General features: G+C 52.8%; 2 protein-coding genes across 3 annotated transcripts in view; both read right to left on the minus strand.

Moving 5' to 3' along the window:
• Positions 1-377: 377 nt before the first annotated feature.
• On the minus strand, positions 378-3,517 carry DHRS13 (dehydrogenase/reductase 13). Its single transcript, XM_040533107.1, has 5 exons — positions 3,317-3,517; positions 3,108-3,226; positions 1,647-1,770; positions 1,247-1,558; positions 378-691 (listed from the first exon to the last, which is right to left on the minus strand). Exons 1-5 carry the CDS (start codon positions 3,441-3,443, stop codon positions 429-431), a joined length of 945 nt encoding a protein of 314 aa, XP_040389041.1. The 5' UTR covers positions 3,444-3,517; the 3' UTR covers positions 378-428.
• A 317-nt stretch (positions 3,518-3,834) lies between these two features.
• PHF12 (PHD finger protein 12) overlaps positions 3,835-19,074 on the minus strand; it is a 31,582-nt gene continuing 16,342 nt past the window's right edge. The window contains exons 4-15 of one of the 2 annotated variants that reach the window (XM_040533108.1): positions 18,429-18,816; positions 17,761-17,881; positions 16,465-16,597; positions 15,604-15,768; positions 14,773-14,934; positions 12,884-13,700; positions 10,787-10,909; positions 9,258-9,401; positions 7,587-7,685; positions 6,994-7,076; positions 5,272-5,410; positions 3,835-4,997 (exon numbers count right to left, since the gene is read on the minus strand). In XM_040533108.1, coding sequence (XP_040389042.1) covers positions 4,663-4,997; positions 5,272-5,410; positions 6,994-7,076; positions 7,587-7,685; positions 9,258-9,401; positions 10,787-10,909; positions 12,884-13,700; positions 14,773-14,934; positions 15,604-15,768; positions 16,465-16,597; positions 17,761-17,881; positions 18,429-18,816 — 2,709 coding nt within the window. In that variant the 3' untranslated portion in view covers positions 3,835-4,662. The remainder of the gene's footprint in view (positions 4,998-5,271; positions 5,411-6,993; positions 7,077-7,586; positions 7,686-9,257; positions 9,402-10,786; positions 10,910-12,883; positions 13,701-14,772; positions 14,935-15,603; positions 15,769-16,464; positions 16,598-17,760; positions 17,882-18,428; positions 18,817-19,074) is intronic. The other variant, XM_040533109.1, reaches the window with a different exon arrangement.

Genomic DNA, 19,074 nt, shown 5'->3' on the forward strand with positions numbered 1-19,074 from the left:
GCAAGCAAAGCAGGGCATGCACAGTGCATTGTGAGGTGCAGCACATGGATGTCTGTGCACGTACGTGCAAGGCAGAGTGTTCGGTATTGCAGCACATGCCCATCTTTGCAAGGCTAGATGTGCTGTTTAACTGCAAGTGCAAGGCGGTGTGATCTGTGTTAGTGTGCACAGATGTGCTGCACTGTATGGCGTGCATGCTGCACTGCAGCTGCCGGAGAGCAGCTCAGGGCGCTGCAGCCCGTGGTGCCCAGCCACGCTGCTGGAGCAGGAAACCAGCCTGCACTGCACACACGGCCACCACCTCCCCAAACCGAGGGCACCTCCTCCCTCCTCCACGTTGCAATATCCCAACCCCACTCGCAGGTGACGCCGTTTTAGGACGCTCACTTTTATTGCACCGGGGATACGGGGGGACAGCAGGGAGGGGGTCACGGCGCCAGCCCCACCAGCCTCTCGCTGGCCTCCCACAGCTCCCGGGCCATGGCGTCGTCGCGGGCCTGCGGCCACGGCTCCTGCAGGCGGCAGTCGGCGAAGTAGCGGCCGCTGAAGCGCTCGAGGCCCTCCTGCGTGGCGCAGAACAGCGAGGTCTCGGCGCCCTCGGCGGCGTCGCGGAAGAAGAGCCAGGCCAAGGGCACGAAGAGCGGCTTCAGCCAGAGCGGGAGGTGGCGGAACAGCTCCGTGTTGACGAAGCCTGGGGCGAGGGGAAGGGGTGGCGTTGCAGCCGGAGCCCGGTGGGGAAGGGACCCCCCCAGGGTGCTGTTTGCCTGGGGTGCTGCCCGCGCCTGAGCCTGGCTCGGCCTTGCAGCACGACTAGCAGTGCATGGCTCTGCAGTGCACGGTGCTCTGTGCGAAAAGGATGCTCTGTGCAAGGAGAGCACCGTGCAAAGGGATGCACTGTGCAAAAGGTGAGCTGTGCAGAGGCATGCTCCATGCAAAAGGATGGTCCACACAAAAGGATGCAAAAGGACACACCATGCAAGGGGCTGTGCCGTGCAAAGCATGCACTGCACTAAGGGATGTTCCATGCAAAGGGTGCGCCGTGCAAAAAAAAAAAACACATCGTGCAAAGGGTGCAACGTGCAAAGGGATGCTCTGTGCAAAGGGGCACTGTGCAAAGGACTGCTCTGTGCAAAGACTGCACCAGGCACAAAGCGAAAAGGCCGCGCTCTGCATAGGTGCAACGCACGCACCGCACAAAGGAAGCACTGCACCCATCCCCACCCCGCTGCGCCCAGCGGGGCCCTACCTGGGTGCACGGCGTAGGAGGTCACCTGGGTGCCCTGCAGGCGCGTGGCCAGCTCGCGGGCGTGCAGCACGTTGGCCAGCTTGCTGTCGCAGTAGCCCTGGAAGGTGGGCAGGGGGCCGGGGGGCGTGCGGCCCAGCGCGGCGGGGCGCAGGCGGCCGGCGCGGTGCGCGGAGGAGGCGACGATGACCACGCGGCTGGGCGCGCTGCTCTGCAGCCGCTCCAGGAGCAGCTGGGTGAGCAGAAAGTGGCCCAGGTGGTTCACCTGGAAGGTGAGGCTGAAGCCGTCCTCCGTCGTCCCCCCGGCGCTCACCCCTGCGGAGGCAGCGGGCGGTGGGGATGGTGCTGGCGGGGGGGGAAATTTGGGGATGGGGAGGGGGTTCGCGTGCACCCCGGGGCTCACCGGCGTTGTTGACCAGGAGGTGCAGGTGGGGCTCCTGGCGCAGGAAGGCGCTGGCGAAGGCGCGCACCGAGCGCAGGCTGGCCAGGTCCAGGGGCATGAAGAGCACCTCCGGGTTCCCCGTCTCCTGTGGGAGCAGCAGGGGGGGAGTGCCGGGGGTGGTTGTGCTTGGGGGTGTCCCACGGGGGTGTTTGGGGGGGTACTGGGGTGTATGGGGGATACTGGGGGTACTTGGGAGGGTACTGGGGGTGTATGGGGGGGTACTGGGGTGTATGGGGGATACTGGGGGTACTTGGGAGGGTACTGGGGGTGTATGGGGGGGTACTGGGGTGTATGGGGTATACCGGGGGTACTTGGGAGGGTACTGGGGGTGTATGGGGGGGTACTGGGGTGTATGGGGGATACCGGGGGTACTTGGGAGGGTACTGGGGGTGTATGGGGGGGTACTGGGGTGTATGGGGGATACTGGGGGTACTTGGGGGGATACTGGGGGTGTATGGGGGGGTACTGGGAGTGTATGGGGTATACCGGGGGTACTTGGGAGGGTACTGGGGGTGTATGGGGGGGTACTGGGAGTGTATGGGGTATACCGGGGGTACTTGGGAGGGTACTGGGGGTGTATGGGGGGGTACTGGGGTGTATGGGGGATACCGGGGGTACTTGGGAGGGTACTGGGGGTGTATGGGGGGTACTGGGGTGTATGGGGGATACTGGGGGTACTTGGAGGGATACTGGGGGTGTATGGGGGGGTACTGGGAGTGTATGGGGTATACCGGGGGTACTTGGGAGGGTACTGGGGTGTATGGGGGGGGGTACTGGCATGTATGGGGGGTACTGGAGGTGCTTGGGGGGATACTGGGGGTATATGGGGGGTACTGGGAGTACTTGAGGGTTACTGGGGATGTATAGGGAGGGGTACTGGGGGTGCCTGGGGGGGCACGCTGGGGATGTGCTGTCAGGGTCTCTAGGGAATGTCCTAGGGGTGACCAGGGATTTCCCATGGGGGTGTCCTAGGGGTGCCGGGGGGGGGTACACTGGGGGTGTTGGGGGGCGGTACGCTGGGGATGTCCCGAGGGGGTGCACCAGGAAGGCCTGGGGGGTGCACTGCAGGTATCCAGGGGGTGCTGGGGTGGGGGGTACCGCAGGCTGTCCCAGGGGGTGTATCGGGGCGTCCAGGGGGTGCCCTCGGGGTGCAACTGGAGTGTATGGAGGGCGCTGGGGGGGTGCACTGGGGTTGTATTAGGGGCACTGGGGGGGGGGTGCACTGGAGGCGTATGAGGGGTACCGGGAGGGTGCGCTGGGGGTGTGTGTGTGGGGGGGCATAGCGGGGAGAGGGTGCCCGGGGGACATCCATGGGGGCGCGGAGGGGTGCCTGGGGACGTCCCCCCCCCACCGTGTGTGTGTGTGTGTGGGGGTATTGATGGGGTTTAGGGGGGCGTGTGTGCGGGGGGGGGGTGCTCTCACCGTGCGGATGCGGCGCGCCGCCGCCTCCCCGCGCCGCGCACAGCGCGCCGCCAGCACCACGCGCGCCCCGCAGCGCGCCAGGCCCCGCGCCGTGGCCTCGCCGATGCCGCCGCTTCCCCCTGCGAAGCACGGGGGGGGTGGGGGGGGGTGAGCCTTTGTTGGGGTGGGCCGTACCGGGCCGTACACCCGGTCCGTACCGCGCCGCTCACCCGTGACGATGGCCGTGCGGCCCCGCAGATCGGGACGGGAGCGGTAGGGCGCGGGGGCGCGCAGGCGGTGGCGCAGGAGCGCGCCCAGCGCCAGCAGCAGCCCCGCGCCCAGCAGCGCCCACCCCATGCCCGGCCCCGGTTCCTCCGTTCCCGGCCCTGCGCCGCCTGCAGGAGCAGCCCCGGAGCCTCCCGGCCCGGCCCCGGCCTCCCGGCAGCCCCGGCGGGAGGAGGAGGAGGAGGAGGAGAGGAAGAGGAGGGCACGGGGGGGGGGTGGGGGGTGCTGCGCTGCTCGCCCCCGCAGCCGGAGCTCGCCCCCCGGAGCGATGCAAGCTGCAGGGGAGCTTTCGGTGGTTGCAGCAGGATGGGTGGAAAAGAGGGTAAAAGGGTTAAAAAAAAAAAAAAGCAGGGCTGGAGGCGTGCAGCCCCCCGCGCTTGAGATGGGGCAAACGAGATTCCCTCCCCCCCCCCCCTCCCCGGGTGGTGGGCACAGAGTGAAGACAGACAGGCAGAGAAGGGGATGTGAAGTATTTGTTTTATATACAGAATACAGGAAAGTTTCTGTAAAGTCTAAAACGTTACAATTACTATGTACAGTGGAGCTAGCTGTTCTGCGGGGGGGGGGGGGGGGTGGCGGCTTATAAACAAAAGAGACAGACAGGTTACGACAAACGAGCTGCTACAATAGACAATTTGAGGAACGTCATACCACATGTAGCACTGTACACAGCTTTAAAACATTGAAAATGCCATCACTGATGTATTTACACAGAATCCAACACTTTTCCTTATTCGAAATAAAAAATAGGATGGACACCAGGAAAAGAACTCATTTCTCACTGCCCATAATACACAGTAGCTACTTGTAGTGCAACCATAGCAGGGAGGGATGGGAAAAATAACTGTGGGAAGAAGAGCGCTTCTTTACATTAAATAAAACAATGATATTGTATAGATTTGCTGTATGAAAACTGTATTTCTCTTTTAATATAAAACTATTGTCACTGGCACAAAATAGAACAAGTTTCTGATTATTTTACAACTGCATGGGAACTATCTGTCAGAGAGAGTCCTCGAGTCAGACAGCGGTCGCCCCTCGCTCTGACGCGTCCTGCTCTCGCTGCAGTTTTCCTTTTAAAATGAAATGTATAGTACAAATATATGTGCAAATGCCCCTAAAACTTGAGCAAAAAAGAAAAATTAAAAAAAGTTAAACGTTCTTCATTTCATGCAAACGGCGTGTGAACAGTCTCTGGGCCGACATAGAAAATCCCACCTCGGTTTGTACATTTTTGCATTGCAAGAGTCTGAGGGCGTTTCCTTGCTCCAAAGCTCTCTTCCTACAATTCCTAGGGAACAGAGTTGGACCGCAGCACGGGCACCTGGTGGGGTTTCAGAGAAAGCTTCTCCTCCAAGTCCATGTCTTGTACTAAGGCAGTGTCCCCCTTGGGCTGTTTGGTCGCAAATTCGGTAATGCTGAACACAAACTGCAGGCAGCCCAGCTTGATGTAACTGCCGTGGTGGAGCAGGGCCGTGCCCTCCCAGCCGGCCCCGCTGCCCCCTATCAAGCTGGAGCTGCTGGCTTTGCAGTTGCAGGGTTTCCGATGCTGCCCTTGCGCCTGCGAATTCATCACAGTGGCTTCTTCATGCGGCTCCTCTTCCTGCTTCCTGCTTTTATGTCGCTCTGGAAAAAGACAAACCGACGTCAGGTTCGGGCTGGACAGAGCCAGGGGTTTGTTTTAATCAACGGGGGCTGCTGCTGGGGTGCCTCGGGAGCCAAAACCCTGCAGCCGTGAGGCATTTGAGGCATTTCAGGAGCAAGAGGCTGACCCCAGGGCTGCAGAGGAAAGGAGAGACCCCCGAGAGGTGCAGCAGCCCCGAGGAGGAGCGACGTGCACCCGCTCCTGTCCCCCTCCAGCAGCTCCCCCACGTGGGGCTGGCCCCGTCTCAACACTCACTTATCACGCTCTGCACTTTGGCAACAATACTGCTGGGAGGAGTGGGCGCCATCTTCTCCGAGAAGTCACACGAATAGAGAACGTTGTCCACGGTCGTCCCATGCTCACTGTAGTTCAACAGCTCGTAATGTTTCGTATTCTGAAATGGGGAAGAGGAGGAATCGAGACATCAGGTCGGAAAGGCTTCTGCCCACGTACCCACTGGGAGCGCTGAAACACGAACCCCTCCCTCCCTACAGCTGTTGATGGTAAAATAAGAGCACTTAAATTATGTTCTGACTTCAGAGAGCAGCAACCCCAAGCCGGTACACGGCTCACGCTCACAGCACAGCTGGCTTTCCAGCGAGGGCTGCTGCCCACGATGCTTCCCAGCAGGCAAATAGGGCCGGGCAGCTTTGAAGAGGAGGGGCTTTTACCTGCTGCACTTGCACCAACAGATCTTTTGGAAATGGATTCAAGCTGATTTGTGCACAGCAAGCACACTGTTTTAACAGGCTAAGTTTGTGCCTCGTGTGGCTTAGTCCTGTGCCTGGCAGGAAAGAGGTGTGCTTTGGAAAGCAGGCACAAGATGACGAGAGAGGTACCGGTGTGCAGCAGCAGCAGCCACAGGGTAGAGTGGCCTGGATTTACAGGGCTTCCACGAATACTGAAATGCCAGGAGACGTTACCGTGACATACAGCACGACACAAGCAGTGTTACACCCAACTGAACTCTGCAGAGGATGTCAACAGCGTAGAAGAAATTCCAGGTTAGCTCACAGGAATCATCTAACAGCAAGAGCTTGTCCTCACAGGGCTACAGAACTTCAATCAAGTTACAAAAACTTGCCACACGAGGGAAGTTTTCAAGTAACCTGCTAGACTGCAAACACCAAGGCCAGAAGCAGAAACTGTAGACAGAGCTAAGCAGGGGAGCTCCGCCTCTTTTTAGAGCAACCACAACCATGGGAAGCTTTCCAGAGTACAGAACAAGTTCAGTGATTCCTTCGGATCAACCGCTGTGAGGAGATGCTTCGGCTCAGATTTAAGATCTGGATCCCATGACCACACGTGCTCTGTAGCTTGTAGTGCACCGGAGGAGCAGCTAAAGCAGTTTGTGGGTTAATCCTGGATCCTGCACAGCAGCTGGTTGGCAAATCGTGACAGAAAAGACTACCTTGCTTCAAAAACTGTTGCCATGCTAAGAGACATCTCTGGTGGCACTTTTATTGGCAGACCAGTCTGTTCGCTTCAAGAACAAACTCATCTCTGGCCTGTAGTTAAGAGGCAACCGTAGACCTCTGTTTACACTGACAGCTTAACTAAAATGTTAGTTAAATAAGAGGCATGAAGCAGCTCCCTGTTTTGTTCCCGTCGAGGTTCTATGTAGGCAAGTAAATCTTAGCTTTTATTAGCACAGCTGCATCAAAAGTATCGAACCATTTCCATGATTTTTTTTTCTTCCCCTAGATGCCAGCAGTGACAGTGCTTACTTGTGGTCCGTCTTTGTCCACGAGCAGTTAGCTCAGAGAAATCATGCTGGCAGGGCTCTGTGCTTCAGAAAAGGGTTTGACAGAAAACGCTGACGCAGCCTTCACTGGAGTGAAACCATTCACAGCTCTGGCTCTTACTTTGTAGCCCACAAAGGAGCACCACACAAAGACAACCTGCTGCCTGCATCTCCAGCTCCCACTGCCATGCATGCCAAATTAAAAAAAATAAAATAAAGACTCAGGCTCTCACCTCATCGTAGAATATGCAGGCATGTTTGCCGGACACGTAGTTACAGTGACCATAGCTTGTAAGGCACACATCCATATCAGCTCCTGTCAATGGGGAGAACAAAAACGCTGGGTTTATTTCAGGGAAAAAACCAAACCTGTCAGGCAGCAGAGAACAACAGACAGAATTAAGCTTCAATTAGCAAAACAACAGGGGAGCAACTGCCTTTGTCCGCACTCCCAGGACCACATGAATAATGCTGCGATAAGCCACGAACAAAGTTTCAGTGGGGGAAGGGAGGGTTAGCTGCTACATGAGGCAGGAAGGCTGCAGAGTATTCTGGTGTTGCTGGGCCATTCTGGAGTGCCAAAAGAATCTAAGCAGAGAAATAAAACCCACAAGCAAACCTTAACTCTCCTCTCCATCAGCCGGTTAACCTCTAGGGGCCATCCTGCTGTTACAAAGGTGGAAGATTCAAGTGGATGGGGAATTTCCACCATTCTGGTCAGCAAAACGGGTCCGTTTTCTTCAACGCCCGCTTGGCAAACAAACAGGGAGGGCCGGGGAGAGCCACCCTGAATCTTAAAGGTCACGCTGGGGAAAAAGCTACTCACCTGTCCCGATGTAGAGGGTTCGATAGCACATATTGACTGCACCCCCCAAGCCCATCAGAGGATAGAACACAGCCCGGGCTTGCACTTCCTTTCTTTGCGCTGCAAGATAAAGAGAAAGGACTTGAACAATCTTATCAGCTACACAGGCTGCTGGACGCCAGGCTCTCCAGAAAGCACAGATCCTAAGAGGGACGCAGGCAGCTTTGGCCTAAAGGTTTCCCAACCCTCTAGGAATGCGTGTGGATTAAACATCTTTGTCATCACGGAAAATTGTTCTTCCCAGTAACCCACACAAGCCATGCAATTGTGGAGCGAGCACAACGGAGCTGTGCTGGGGAGAACACAAGCTTCCTACCACTAGCTTCTTTCTTAATCTCCCCCACTTTGGGTAATCAAAGACCTGCCTCTTGCTGTAAAAGCACCACTTTAAAAAAAAATACTGGTGCCGGTGAACGTCACCAACTGAACAGCTGAGATTTCCCTTCCAGTGAAGCTGCAGGAAAACCACACGGGTTGAGCAGGGTCCAGGACCGAGTCTCCAGAGCAGCTCCCTGGCAGCAAAGTTCAAATCACACCTTCTTCCACGCCCCTGTTAACTGGGCAGAAAATCGTCTCCTATGGAAAAGAGATCACACTCCAGACCCCACAGGCCTGCCAGGATTTCGGCAGCTGCCTTTCGGAGATAAGCCCCTTACGCACGCAGAGCCTCTTCTGATAGCACATCTGGGTGGTAGTTTTGCAGCAAGAGCGCGGTATCAAAAACCAGAACATGAGGATTACAAGAGATTGTTCGCAGAGTCACCTACATCAAGAACAGCGGTGCTGGACGTGCAGAGCTTAATACAGCTGAAACACGCAGCCTCCCATCTCTGCACGGCTACCCTGCACGAGTCCTTTCAGCTGCCCGGCTCTGCTGACTCAACGGGGCTCACTAGAGGTTTTCGATCAAATTTTTATTTCGACAGCAATGCCAAACAGTCAGCTGGATGCATCATCCTGTCCGGAAAGGGCCAGGGGTTAAGACAGCACCAAGCTGCCTTTTGGGAGGCAGGCTGCAAGAATTTCCAGGGCAGCACAGGAAAGCAGCTCAAATCACAGCCTGGTGCTGCGTCCTACTGCAGCGTTCAAAAAGACTGACAAAGCGTTTAGAGAACGCTGTGATGCTACAGCAGGCAAGCACAGACTTTCAGAAGAAGGTTACTGATACTAGCAGGCTTCCCAAGACCTTATCTTGGATATTTAGCCCCAGGCCCATAGCAAAGGGGGAGCAGGCAACTGCTCCTGCACCAAGGCTGTCTGGTTAGTGCTTGAGAGCAGATTAAACTGACTGCATGCAGAGGAACAGGGAGACACGATCCCTGTCCAGATTTAGGTGTTAATAATGCCCATATTGTAAACCAAGTGACCATAAACAAAGCTAATGCCAAACTCAGGCCCCTGGAGATTGTTTTTATTGCTATAATTTGTAAAAAAGAAAAAAAAAAAATTATGCAGAGGGACCTGTAGGAACTTCTGGCCAGTAGTAGCCAGAGCAGGAAACGCAAGGAAAGAAGCTTGAGAGGTGGCACCAGCCAGATACCAAAAGAAGAGCGAAGATCTTCAACGAACAGGCAAGGGAGTGCCAGAAAGCTACGGCTCAACCCAAACCGACTGTTCTAGGGCTGCTCTTACCTTCAATGTGGTTTGCCGCAGGAGATTGCTGATGGGCACTGACACTGCTTGCTAGAGACTGAGCTTTGGAAGGGAAAAGCTGATGTATTCTCTGCAAGGCCAGAAACTTGATCAGCTGCTCATCCAGCATATTTATCTCAATCTCTGTTAATAAACAGAAAGCAATTAGTCAAGTTATTCACAGACAGGGTGCCATCTGAGCCGCGGTGGATTTAACCATCCCGTTTCCAAGCTTGCCATTTGCTTCACCAGCAAAGACTGCCAAATCCTGCAATACAAGAACGTTACATACAGGCGGTCTGTGCCTTCATACCAGCATCTCACGTGAGCAGCACGTGAGGAGAGCGTCAGCTCCGGCTAGAAAGCTGCAATTCAGGCAGCAAGCACAAGTTCAGGGCAACGAGGACTGATAAACTGAAAATCTGCTGTTTCAGCTCAGAATCAACGGGTCTGCAGAGGTGGACATTGCCCCTTTTGGCAGCAGCTTGGGTCCTTCTCGGGAAGCTTCATTTCCTAGCCAAAAAGGCTGACTCTGTGCTGCAGAGGAAAGCAGTAACCACTTCGAAGCAGCTACACGCTCCTTCTTGAGTCACGCACTTTCAGAGCGGGGTCAATTAACCAAAACAAGGTAATTCAGTCAAGACTTTTAACCAGCTTTAAGGCAGATCTGCTGCCGATAGCTGCGAAGCGTTCCTGTTTGTGAAGCCCCACGGAGAGCTGCCTTCTGGTAGCAAAAGCAGGCTGGCCGACCTCTTCTTCACGTCAGCACCAGTTCAAACAGCAGGCAGAAGAAGCAGAGCCACAACGGCCTTTCCCGAGAGCAGAGAGGCAGCCTGGCCGAGGGGAGCAGTCGGGGTTCACCCAAGAAAAGAGGGTGACCACGCCAGAAAGGCTCTTGTTCAGAAGCAGGCGCTGGCGACAGCCTGCCGCATTGTGCTGGGTACCAATCTCCTCCTCCTCGAGTCGCTCCGCTAAGACTTGGCATTTCTCGCCAAGTGCAATAAAAGGAAAATAAAAAAAAACATTATGCCAGTCTAGGAGAAGACTGACAGAAGCAGAAATCAATCGGAAAATTAACGGAGCCAGTAAAGCCTCACGACCCGGGCGACTGCTCGACTGCAAGATGGGGAGCTGTGGGCTTCCTGCGCATAGGGGGTTGGACCCGATGATCTTTCGAGGTCCCTTCCAACCCCTACAATTCTGTGATTCTGTGATCAGGAACCCCTGTGGGGTGCAGGCAGCACCACGGCACGGCAGGGCTGCAGGTTTCTGCATGCGGATCCCACCTGGAAAGCAGCCCGTGGTGATTGTTCCCCAGAAAAGCTTCAGGCAGAAACACTTCATTGGCCTCGCTGCCTTGGCAACACTACGAGCAGGGAAGCGTGTGGTATTTAAGGAAAGGTATATCCAGCCCCTCCCTCACCTAACTGCAACCCTTTCATCTCGGAGCTTCTCCTGAAGCAGAGCCTGGACGCTCGGGAAGCAAACAGGCAGGGCTAGCAGAGACTGAGAACGAACTAAATACTCACCGCCGTCCACAAACGCTTTCAGGGAACTGGTGAGGTCCAGCATAGCTGCGGAGTTTGAAGTGAGTGATGAGGGCAGAGTTAAAGCGCTTCCTATGGATAAGGTGCTGGGACTGACCTTACCATCTACAGAGAAAGATGGTGCAGAGAAGACATGTCACTGTGACGTTCGCGAGACATGCACCCAGCCCTAGGGCTGCTCGCAGCTTCCAAGCTGCTCAGAATGACTAATTCTGCTCAGAGGCACGCTTTGAAAGAGGCCCGAGTTACAGGCCGTGTGCTTTCGTCCCCTCGCAGAAGGATTAGCGCGTGCCTCAAACGCAGGATCAGCTCTCGGGCTCTGCACCTAAATATTTAAGGCTCCGCTCCCCCGTTTGAAGGAGCAGCGATGAGAGGCTGCAAGCGATGTCATGCTACAGAGACCGGGAAGATGAGCGCCGAGCCCCCAGCAGCTCCAAGAGCTGGCTAAACCTTTGCCAAGTAGCTGGTCTAGGCCTGAACATGCAGAAAAAAAAGCACATTTGCGGCATCCTTTTGGTTTCTGGACGATTATCGACTGTGGGATGCAGTGCGCTGTCTGGTAGGAGTGTGACAATCGTTTGAAGAATTTATTATCCACCAAATAAAATCCCGCTGCCTTGGCAGTGACTGCGCAGCTGAAAGAGGCGATGGCAAATGCCAGGAAGCAAAATCCCCTCAATGCATGGTCGATACCAGTTCTTCTCAAGTTGGTCTGCTTAGAGCTATGGTAAGCCTGAAGCTTATGAAAAAAGAGGGGTTATGAATCACTGGGATTTCTGTAAATTTGCACCCACTCTGCAAGACCACCATTTAAGGTGCTTGTAAGTACACATGCGTCGCGTTAGGTGTAGTCTATCTGAACACATTTACGTCTTTCCCAAGAGAAACTGCATCGAAATGATGATTTACTGGGCGTTTTGTAGAACCCAAACTTCACGCTACAAGAAATTTACCATCTTTAGTAGCTGCAAAATGATGGAGGGTTTGGTTCGCCGTGCTTTTCAAGCCACCAGCAAGAAGCTTCCTACAGCACAGCCCCTCTTCCTCCACCTAAAGGCCCCCCCAGCCTCGCACGTCTAAGCAGGGCACAAATTAGCAGCCCTAGGGTAACACGGTTTGTTCGGCAACAAGCAAGGAGGCCAAGTGCTCCGGGAACTGCTTCCAAACAGGAGATAAAACCCAGGAGCTGCCCGTAAGAAATTTTTAAAAGAACAATAAAAAGATGCTGCCTGCGTTGCCTGGATCGCTCCACCCAAGCCTGCCACTGAGCAAGGAGGACTGCAGAAGTGACAGACAGCTCTGGCGCGTGCTTTCCAGCCACTGCTTCCAACCCAGCCTGCACAAGTGGGCTAACAGCTTGAGGCTAGAGCTGCTGGGGCGAAGGGAGGAGGAGAAGGCTTTAAGTGAAAGCTTATTCCAGCAAAACTTATGAATTATGGGCAGTTACCCCCGCCCTCACCTATCAACGTCTTTGGCTTGATGGCTTTATACTGATGAATGGGTGCACGCACGTCAGCAGCAAGGTTTTGGGGTGTAACCCAGGACAGAAGCAGTACATCCAGCCCGTAACTGCCCCACGTGAGCAGACTGGCAGGCACTGAACACACCACAACGTCCAAGCCCACATTTGTCAAACGTCGAGGCTGCGCAGCTGAAGACTTCTAACACCTCTGTACGAGAGGACGCAACCATCACCAGAACAGAGATCAGAGGTGCAAGACAGCCGCTCCGTGAAGGCCTGCCTTGCAATCAGCCAGTCCTTTAGAGCGAACGGGTGGCTTCAGAGCAGCATCAGAGCAGCCAGCTGTTGAGATGGTGAGACAGCAGGATTTACACCCACTGCTGCTTTCCAGAACCAATTGGATCTATCGCCTTGCTTCCCAGGACGGAGTTCCCCGCTCAGATACGTGCATCCCATGGCTCCCATGAAGGGACCTAGGATGGAGGAGACCTAAACTTCCCCCTGCTCTCCACAGAAAGCCATATTCCCCATTAAGCAAGGACATGCTGCTAGAGCCTCGAGGTTAGCTCGAACGCCTTCTCAGCCCTGGGGGCCAGGATCAGCCCTTGGGCCCTTACCTGAAGGTGGTGCTGGTGAACAGAATCTGTTTGTGGACCCAACAGCTGAGATCCCATCTCCTGCAGCCTGGGGAGGGGTGAGAGCCCTGGTGGCAGTCAGAGGGGAGCCCACGGATCGCAGGTCTGCTGTCAGCGGCGGTCCTATCTGCGTCTGCACATTCTTTCTTTGCAAAGTGCTGGTGGTGTCCAGGCTGGCACAGGAGCTCGATATGGAAGTAGGTATACTCGTGACCGGCACAGAACCCCTTTGTGCACAAGAAACGGGTCCTGCGACGTTCTCCGTTTTGACAACGGTTCCAATCGTGTGATTCAGAAGTCCACACGTCGCTGGGGGCGTGAGGGGCCTAGGCCACGTTTGCCGGTGAGACAAAACAGGTATTGTGTTACCAGATCCGATCAGCCTCGGGGAGTCAGTCAACTGTGCCGCAGGTTCGGACGAAACGCCGTAGAAATGAGGACCGTTGACTTTCACGTCAGAGGCTGTCGGCCCGTTAGAAGTCCCGCAAGAAGACACCTTCTTGGATTTGTCTATACAAGAGCTGCAGTTGACATCTTCCTGTGACAAAGTCTGCTGGGGTTGCGAGGAGCTCAAGGAATTTTGAGTGGTAATCCCTGAGGTGCAGGATGACATGGAATAGAGGGAAGGTGTGGGTGCCTTGTCAGCTGCCTGGTAAGGGTTGGCGAGTGCGCCGTCTGCCACGATAACAGGCTTAATATCAGCCTTCTCTGTTTGTTCAGAGTCCCAAAGCGAAGTCATCTGCTTAGCAGATAAATGTTTCAATATGCTGCACTGGAGCGCAACAACACTACAGAGCCACTGGGAGGAGGAAGAAAAAAAAAAAAAGCACGTTAGCTTCACAGGCAGACGGTGCTCCAAGCCTCAGCCACCCCATCACCCACCCAGCCCGCAGAAATTCAGCTGCCTGACTGCTGCAGACCGCTCAGCATCTGTTCTGGTGCTCATCTAGCACCAGGAGAAGACTTGGTTCAGACGTGCACGAGTACATCCAAAATTAAGTGGTGTTTATCTCCGTGCTGGGGACAGTACACCGAGGAGCTGAGATTACAGGAGAGGGAAGGCAGCAGACAACTGCTCCCTCCCAGACATTCCCCTCTCTTCACATTTAAAGCGTTGCAAACTTTTCAGCTAGTTACGTACGTATTTTCCACTGACACGGGCTTCTCTCCAAACAAAACCCTCTAGCTTACTGTTTCACGCTGGAAAGAAACGCTGATCTACCTCACACTACTGAGAGCCACCTGCCAAAGCAGGGGTGGAGAGCACCTTTCCTTTTACACCAGGTAGAGGACAACCAAAATACTTAAAGTTTTAAGCTTCACAGTGAATGTGCCCACACCATATATAAGAACCCTGCCCGAGCTAACAGGAATCAGACCGCAGCACTGATTGCAAAGCAACGTGCCTTCACATTGCTGAATCCAGCAAGAAATTTCATGCAAGACTTGAACACTCACTTGACCTTGATTTGAAAATCTAAGGCTATCGGCAATAAAAAGCAGCCCAGAAATGTGACGTTAACATACAAAAGTGTCAGAGAGCAGCCTTACATAATCGAAGAGGAAAGTATTTCCCCTCAGCCAGGAAATAAAACTGACATCTAGACAGAAAGCCCTCAGCTCCACCGTTCAGACCAGAAGACCACCTCACCACTTTCCTGAAGTGTCAAACGAGGAGCTTTACATTTCAGCTGCAAAGCCAAAATGAAGTTTTAATGGGCAAAAGTGTCAGAACCAAGACAAGCTATCACCTTCAGACATACGATTTTGAGACCGGTTTCCTAGACAACTGCTCTGATCACAACTGAAATGGAAGAGGACCGTTGTACCGAAGCGACTACAGACAGTCCAAGCATTTTGACTTCATTTACCTCCTGTTGTTCTGTCTGGCTGGCTAAGTGCTCAGTGTTCAAAAGGTGCTTCTGCAAGGGTTCCTCGGGGATCCCGTTACAGATCAGCTCGCCGTCTCTAATTGCTGCAGGCGCAAGTAACGGGGGCGGAAGCCGGTATTGGGACTTTATAGCATCAGGAACCTACATTGTAGAGAAAGAAGATGACACATGAGAACAATTACTCAAGAATGACTAGTTAAATGAAGTGCCTAACCAGCACTGTGCTTCGTGTTTGCAGCTTTGTGACCCAAAGGAACCCTGCAGACAATACATTAGAAGTTTCAAGTGCCGAGTACTTTAATTTAATGTAACTATGCTGAAATTAATAGGTTTCATTCCCTTAGGTCAGGCATGACTTCAGCACAACGTGGTGGCTCCAGCATAAAGGAAGTCATGCAAAGAAAAGGCGAGGTAAGAAGGGAAACGTTTAAAATACCTATATGGCATTTTTCAGGCATTCTGGCAGAAAATGCTTTTTGTGGTTTAACAGGGAACATGCGGCAGCCCAGATTCTGACTCTAGTGCCACCTTCAACAGGTTTGTGTCGTACTTCTCGTGCCTGTGTTAGATTTACAGGCTTGCTTCAAAGAGCTGCGCGTTACGGTTGCTGGAAAAAGAGCTTCTTAAATCCTACACGTAGTGAAAACTGCTCTGACTGCTGACTTCCAGACCTCTCGCCGCACATTTATTCAGACCCCACCTTCTTCCTCCTGCCCCAACAAGGCGATCCCTATGGGGCACGCTGGATTCCCTTCCAGACTAAAACACGCGCGTGGGGAATTCTGCCAGTACCTACTTGTTTACACTCACCTTCAAACCCTTTCTCTTCACTGACTGAAGAACTCTGCGATTCGGAGGATGTTTCTTATGGATTCGGTTTAAGAAATCCACTTTGACAACATGCTGAGATATGGTATCCTGGAACCGGTCAAATACTCGGCACCGATTACTCAGGGTCAAGTTCTTCTGGTTCAGCTGGGTGATCAGATAATGCCACAGAAGTTAGGGATCTGCAGGTCACTAAGGCACCCTAAGACTCTCATAACGCCTTGTAGCACTGGCAGTACAGCATCAGCTCAGCTTTAGACTATTTGCTTCCTGCGGCACTAACCCTTTCTGTTAAAGGGCACATTGCTGGAGGTGAATACAAAAGCACTTAGAGGCCTCCAAAGTAGCATCAATGCTCTCAGAAGCAGTTTCTCTGGGCACAAGCCCTTTGTTCCAGCCCCCTGTTTCCTGAGTATTTAGTCTCAAGCACAATGCTCTTCCACAAATGAAAGCTCCCGCTTGGAATGAACGCTTTTTGGGTTAAGCATGCAAAGAATTACTTCCCCTATTTGTAGCACTGTGCTGCTTTGTATCACAGTTCTGGAAGCTCATCTAGATCTTAAGGAGTCCAGTCTGAAAACTAGACAAGCTGCCAGTGAGTCACAATCTGAGCTGTCAGCTTCAGTTACAGGAAGGAGTTCCCCCATCTTTATATTTTATTGCAGCGAGCAGCATCATATTCCTTTGGAGAGCGTGTTGCTTGCAGCAGGAGCTTTACAAGCGTTACAGGGAGCAATAAGAGCTCAGAAGCTGTTTTACATTTGTTGTATTTTGTCCTTTAATGGACCTGCCAGGTTCCACTCCAGCATCCGGTTACCATACTGCAATCATAGTCCTGCTTACCACCACGTGCTCTATGTGATTTGGGCACATCCATCTACCCAGAGGCATGGCAGTAAGAGGTGGCTCCAGACAATCCATGTGGAACAGGAGTGGGCAATAATCACACTGAATGAGAGGTGCCACTCTGCAACTCCTGCAAAGAGAGCCATATCTTATTTCCCACGCAGAAAGCAGAGTATTAACTGAACGTGCAGGCAAGCTCGGCTGACCACTTCAGCTTATCTTTCCCCACCAACTCCCCTACGCCGTGTTACTTGCATCTAAAATTAGGCTTCAGACTGGTAACTCGATCGATATGGACCTTCTGCAAGACCCACTCAAGGCAAAAGGACCTGCCCATACACGAGGGTTTCTTGGTTCAAAAGAAGTCCTCTGGCAGGAAGAGATCCCATTGCTGGAAAGCTGCAAGAACCCGTCCGAGTCACATAAGCAACTTCTCAAGCTGACCTTGTGCGTTAGTTCTGAATGGCTTCATTTAGAGCAAAATTCAGAGATCCAAAGGAAATCTCAGATTATCACAATTTTCCTCAGACAAATCTTGTGTGAAGCTGGGACATTTACTTCAATAAGCCTGAGACGTTCTCAGAACAAACCTCAAACTCCAGGAAGCTACTACACCCACTGCTCTGGATTCTAAGAATTCTCTATAGAGAAGAGACTTCTCTCTAAGAAGTCGCTCTATGACAAAGCCATCAGCTGTTCCCCACAAAAGCCCACCTGAGTCTCCAGCTTAATTCCAGAAACTCACCCTGACTGGGTTCCTGAAATAAAGTTTTTTGGTTCTGCTGACATTTTGAGTTAGGATTTATCGGCGCATTTATTTCTGCAGTTATAAAAGAGCACAGCAGTATTTTATACTAGTTTTAAGATTTACTATTTCAGCACGATACTCCTGTTTGCCTTGGGCTTGTATCTCTCTGTAGATTTCTATTTCCTAAAGGTCACCTCCTCACATATCTCTCCTCCATGAACCATAAACAAACATCTCAGTTGTCTAAACAACCATCACTAGAATTCTTCCTTGTAGAAAAATACTGAAGGCAAGACGGCTCGCTCTTTTCAGGCTACACTTCAAAACCTTTACAGCCATGCAGGACTGCAGAAGCCACACCTATACTTGTCACTAAGTATTTGTTATTTAGCAAAGACAATTATTCCCTCATTTGTTTAGAGGACTGTAAGCAAGTACTGAAGAGGAATGGAAAAGGTAACAAGTAGTTTGCTTTTTTCAGCAGGAACTTTGTTCCCATGAAGGGTGCAGCTACACCACGGAGCTTCCCTGGAAGAGTTACGTACCTGTTGCATGTGAAGCAGACTTTGACCGGCAAGGGAACCAAACCATTGTGGTCTAACTCGTGTTGTGCTTTCTTGACATTCTTTCCTGTGGTTTCTTCCTTTCTCCTCCTCTTGCTAGTACCTGAAAGTAAATTTTAAAAGGCTTTGGGTTACCCACATAGCAGAGATTCGCTTCCTGGCAGATACATATAATCTTCTCAGGCAGAGGCAAACAGAAAAGGCAGGAAAGAGCTGCTTAAGGAGCCCTTATCAACCACTAAATCTAGAGTCAAGTGACAGAAATGGGCTTTAAAGGTAGACATACTTTAAGCTTAACGTACATGATGTCACTGAAACAATTACGTTGTGACTTGACTAAGCTATTGTACCAAGAATCAAAATCGAGTATTTGGACAACTGGAAACTTTTTCTTCAGACTGATGATCTAGACTAGGCTGAATACAGAAAGCATCTATTTCAAGGAGGTGGAGCTCCCAGCAGCGTCCCCACGGCTTACGTCCTGGGGAAGCCACGGGGCCACCTGCTGTTGTACGAGGACCAGGGGCACTTCGGCACTCTCTGCTTTCACCAGAGAGCATCACTAAAACCACAACTACCAAGGAACAGAGAGGGGGGAAAAGGCAAGTTGGCAGCAGGATGCAACTGCAGACGCCTTCATCAATGCTCACCTGGAAGTGCTGTGGTGCAGGTCAGTTCATTCGGCAACTGGAACTGCGTTGGGTTCCTTTCCATGGCAGCAGCAATAAGAAGCTCAAAGGGTCGCTTCAGCTGGGGCTGCCCACAGTCCATTTCTGCAATGGCAGAGTCATCATCCACGTCAATTATGTCCTCATCGACATCATTCTGTTCCGAGTTGGGGGTCTCGGTGCTGGCATTGGATGTGGGAGTGCCAGGCCGGCTCGCTCTCCTTTCCAAGATCCTGGCATGCGCATTAGCCCTGATGCTGCTGCTAGACCTGTCCAAGAGGTCTGCGTCACTGGTTGGGGAGGTGGTCCTTTTCCCAGATTTGTCCACCAATCCATTTACCTGCCCCAGCTCTTTCTTCTGTTCTCGCTTCTGCACGACATGAATAGGCAGGCTTATCATGGAGGCCACAAACAAAGCACATCAACCTCGACAAATAAGCGATCGAAGACAAACAGCATCTGAAAAGGCTTCAGCCACTTACTACGACTTCCCCCGTGAAGTCACCATAAAGCCTTGACCTAGCAAAAACAATTTGCTTGCAGCTAACACACAGATGACAAACCAGCTGAAGGGAACCAAGCATAGGGAAGAAAATTAGCACGTCTCTCCTTTCAGGACAGCCGTATG

The sequence above is a fragment of the Cygnus olor genome, chromosome 20 (assembly GCF_009769625.2).
Source record: "Cygnus olor isolate bCygOlo1 chromosome 20, bCygOlo1.pri.v2, whole genome shotgun sequence".
NCBI classification, from domain to species: Eukaryota; Metazoa; Chordata; class Aves; order Anseriformes; family Anatidae; genus Cygnus; species Cygnus olor.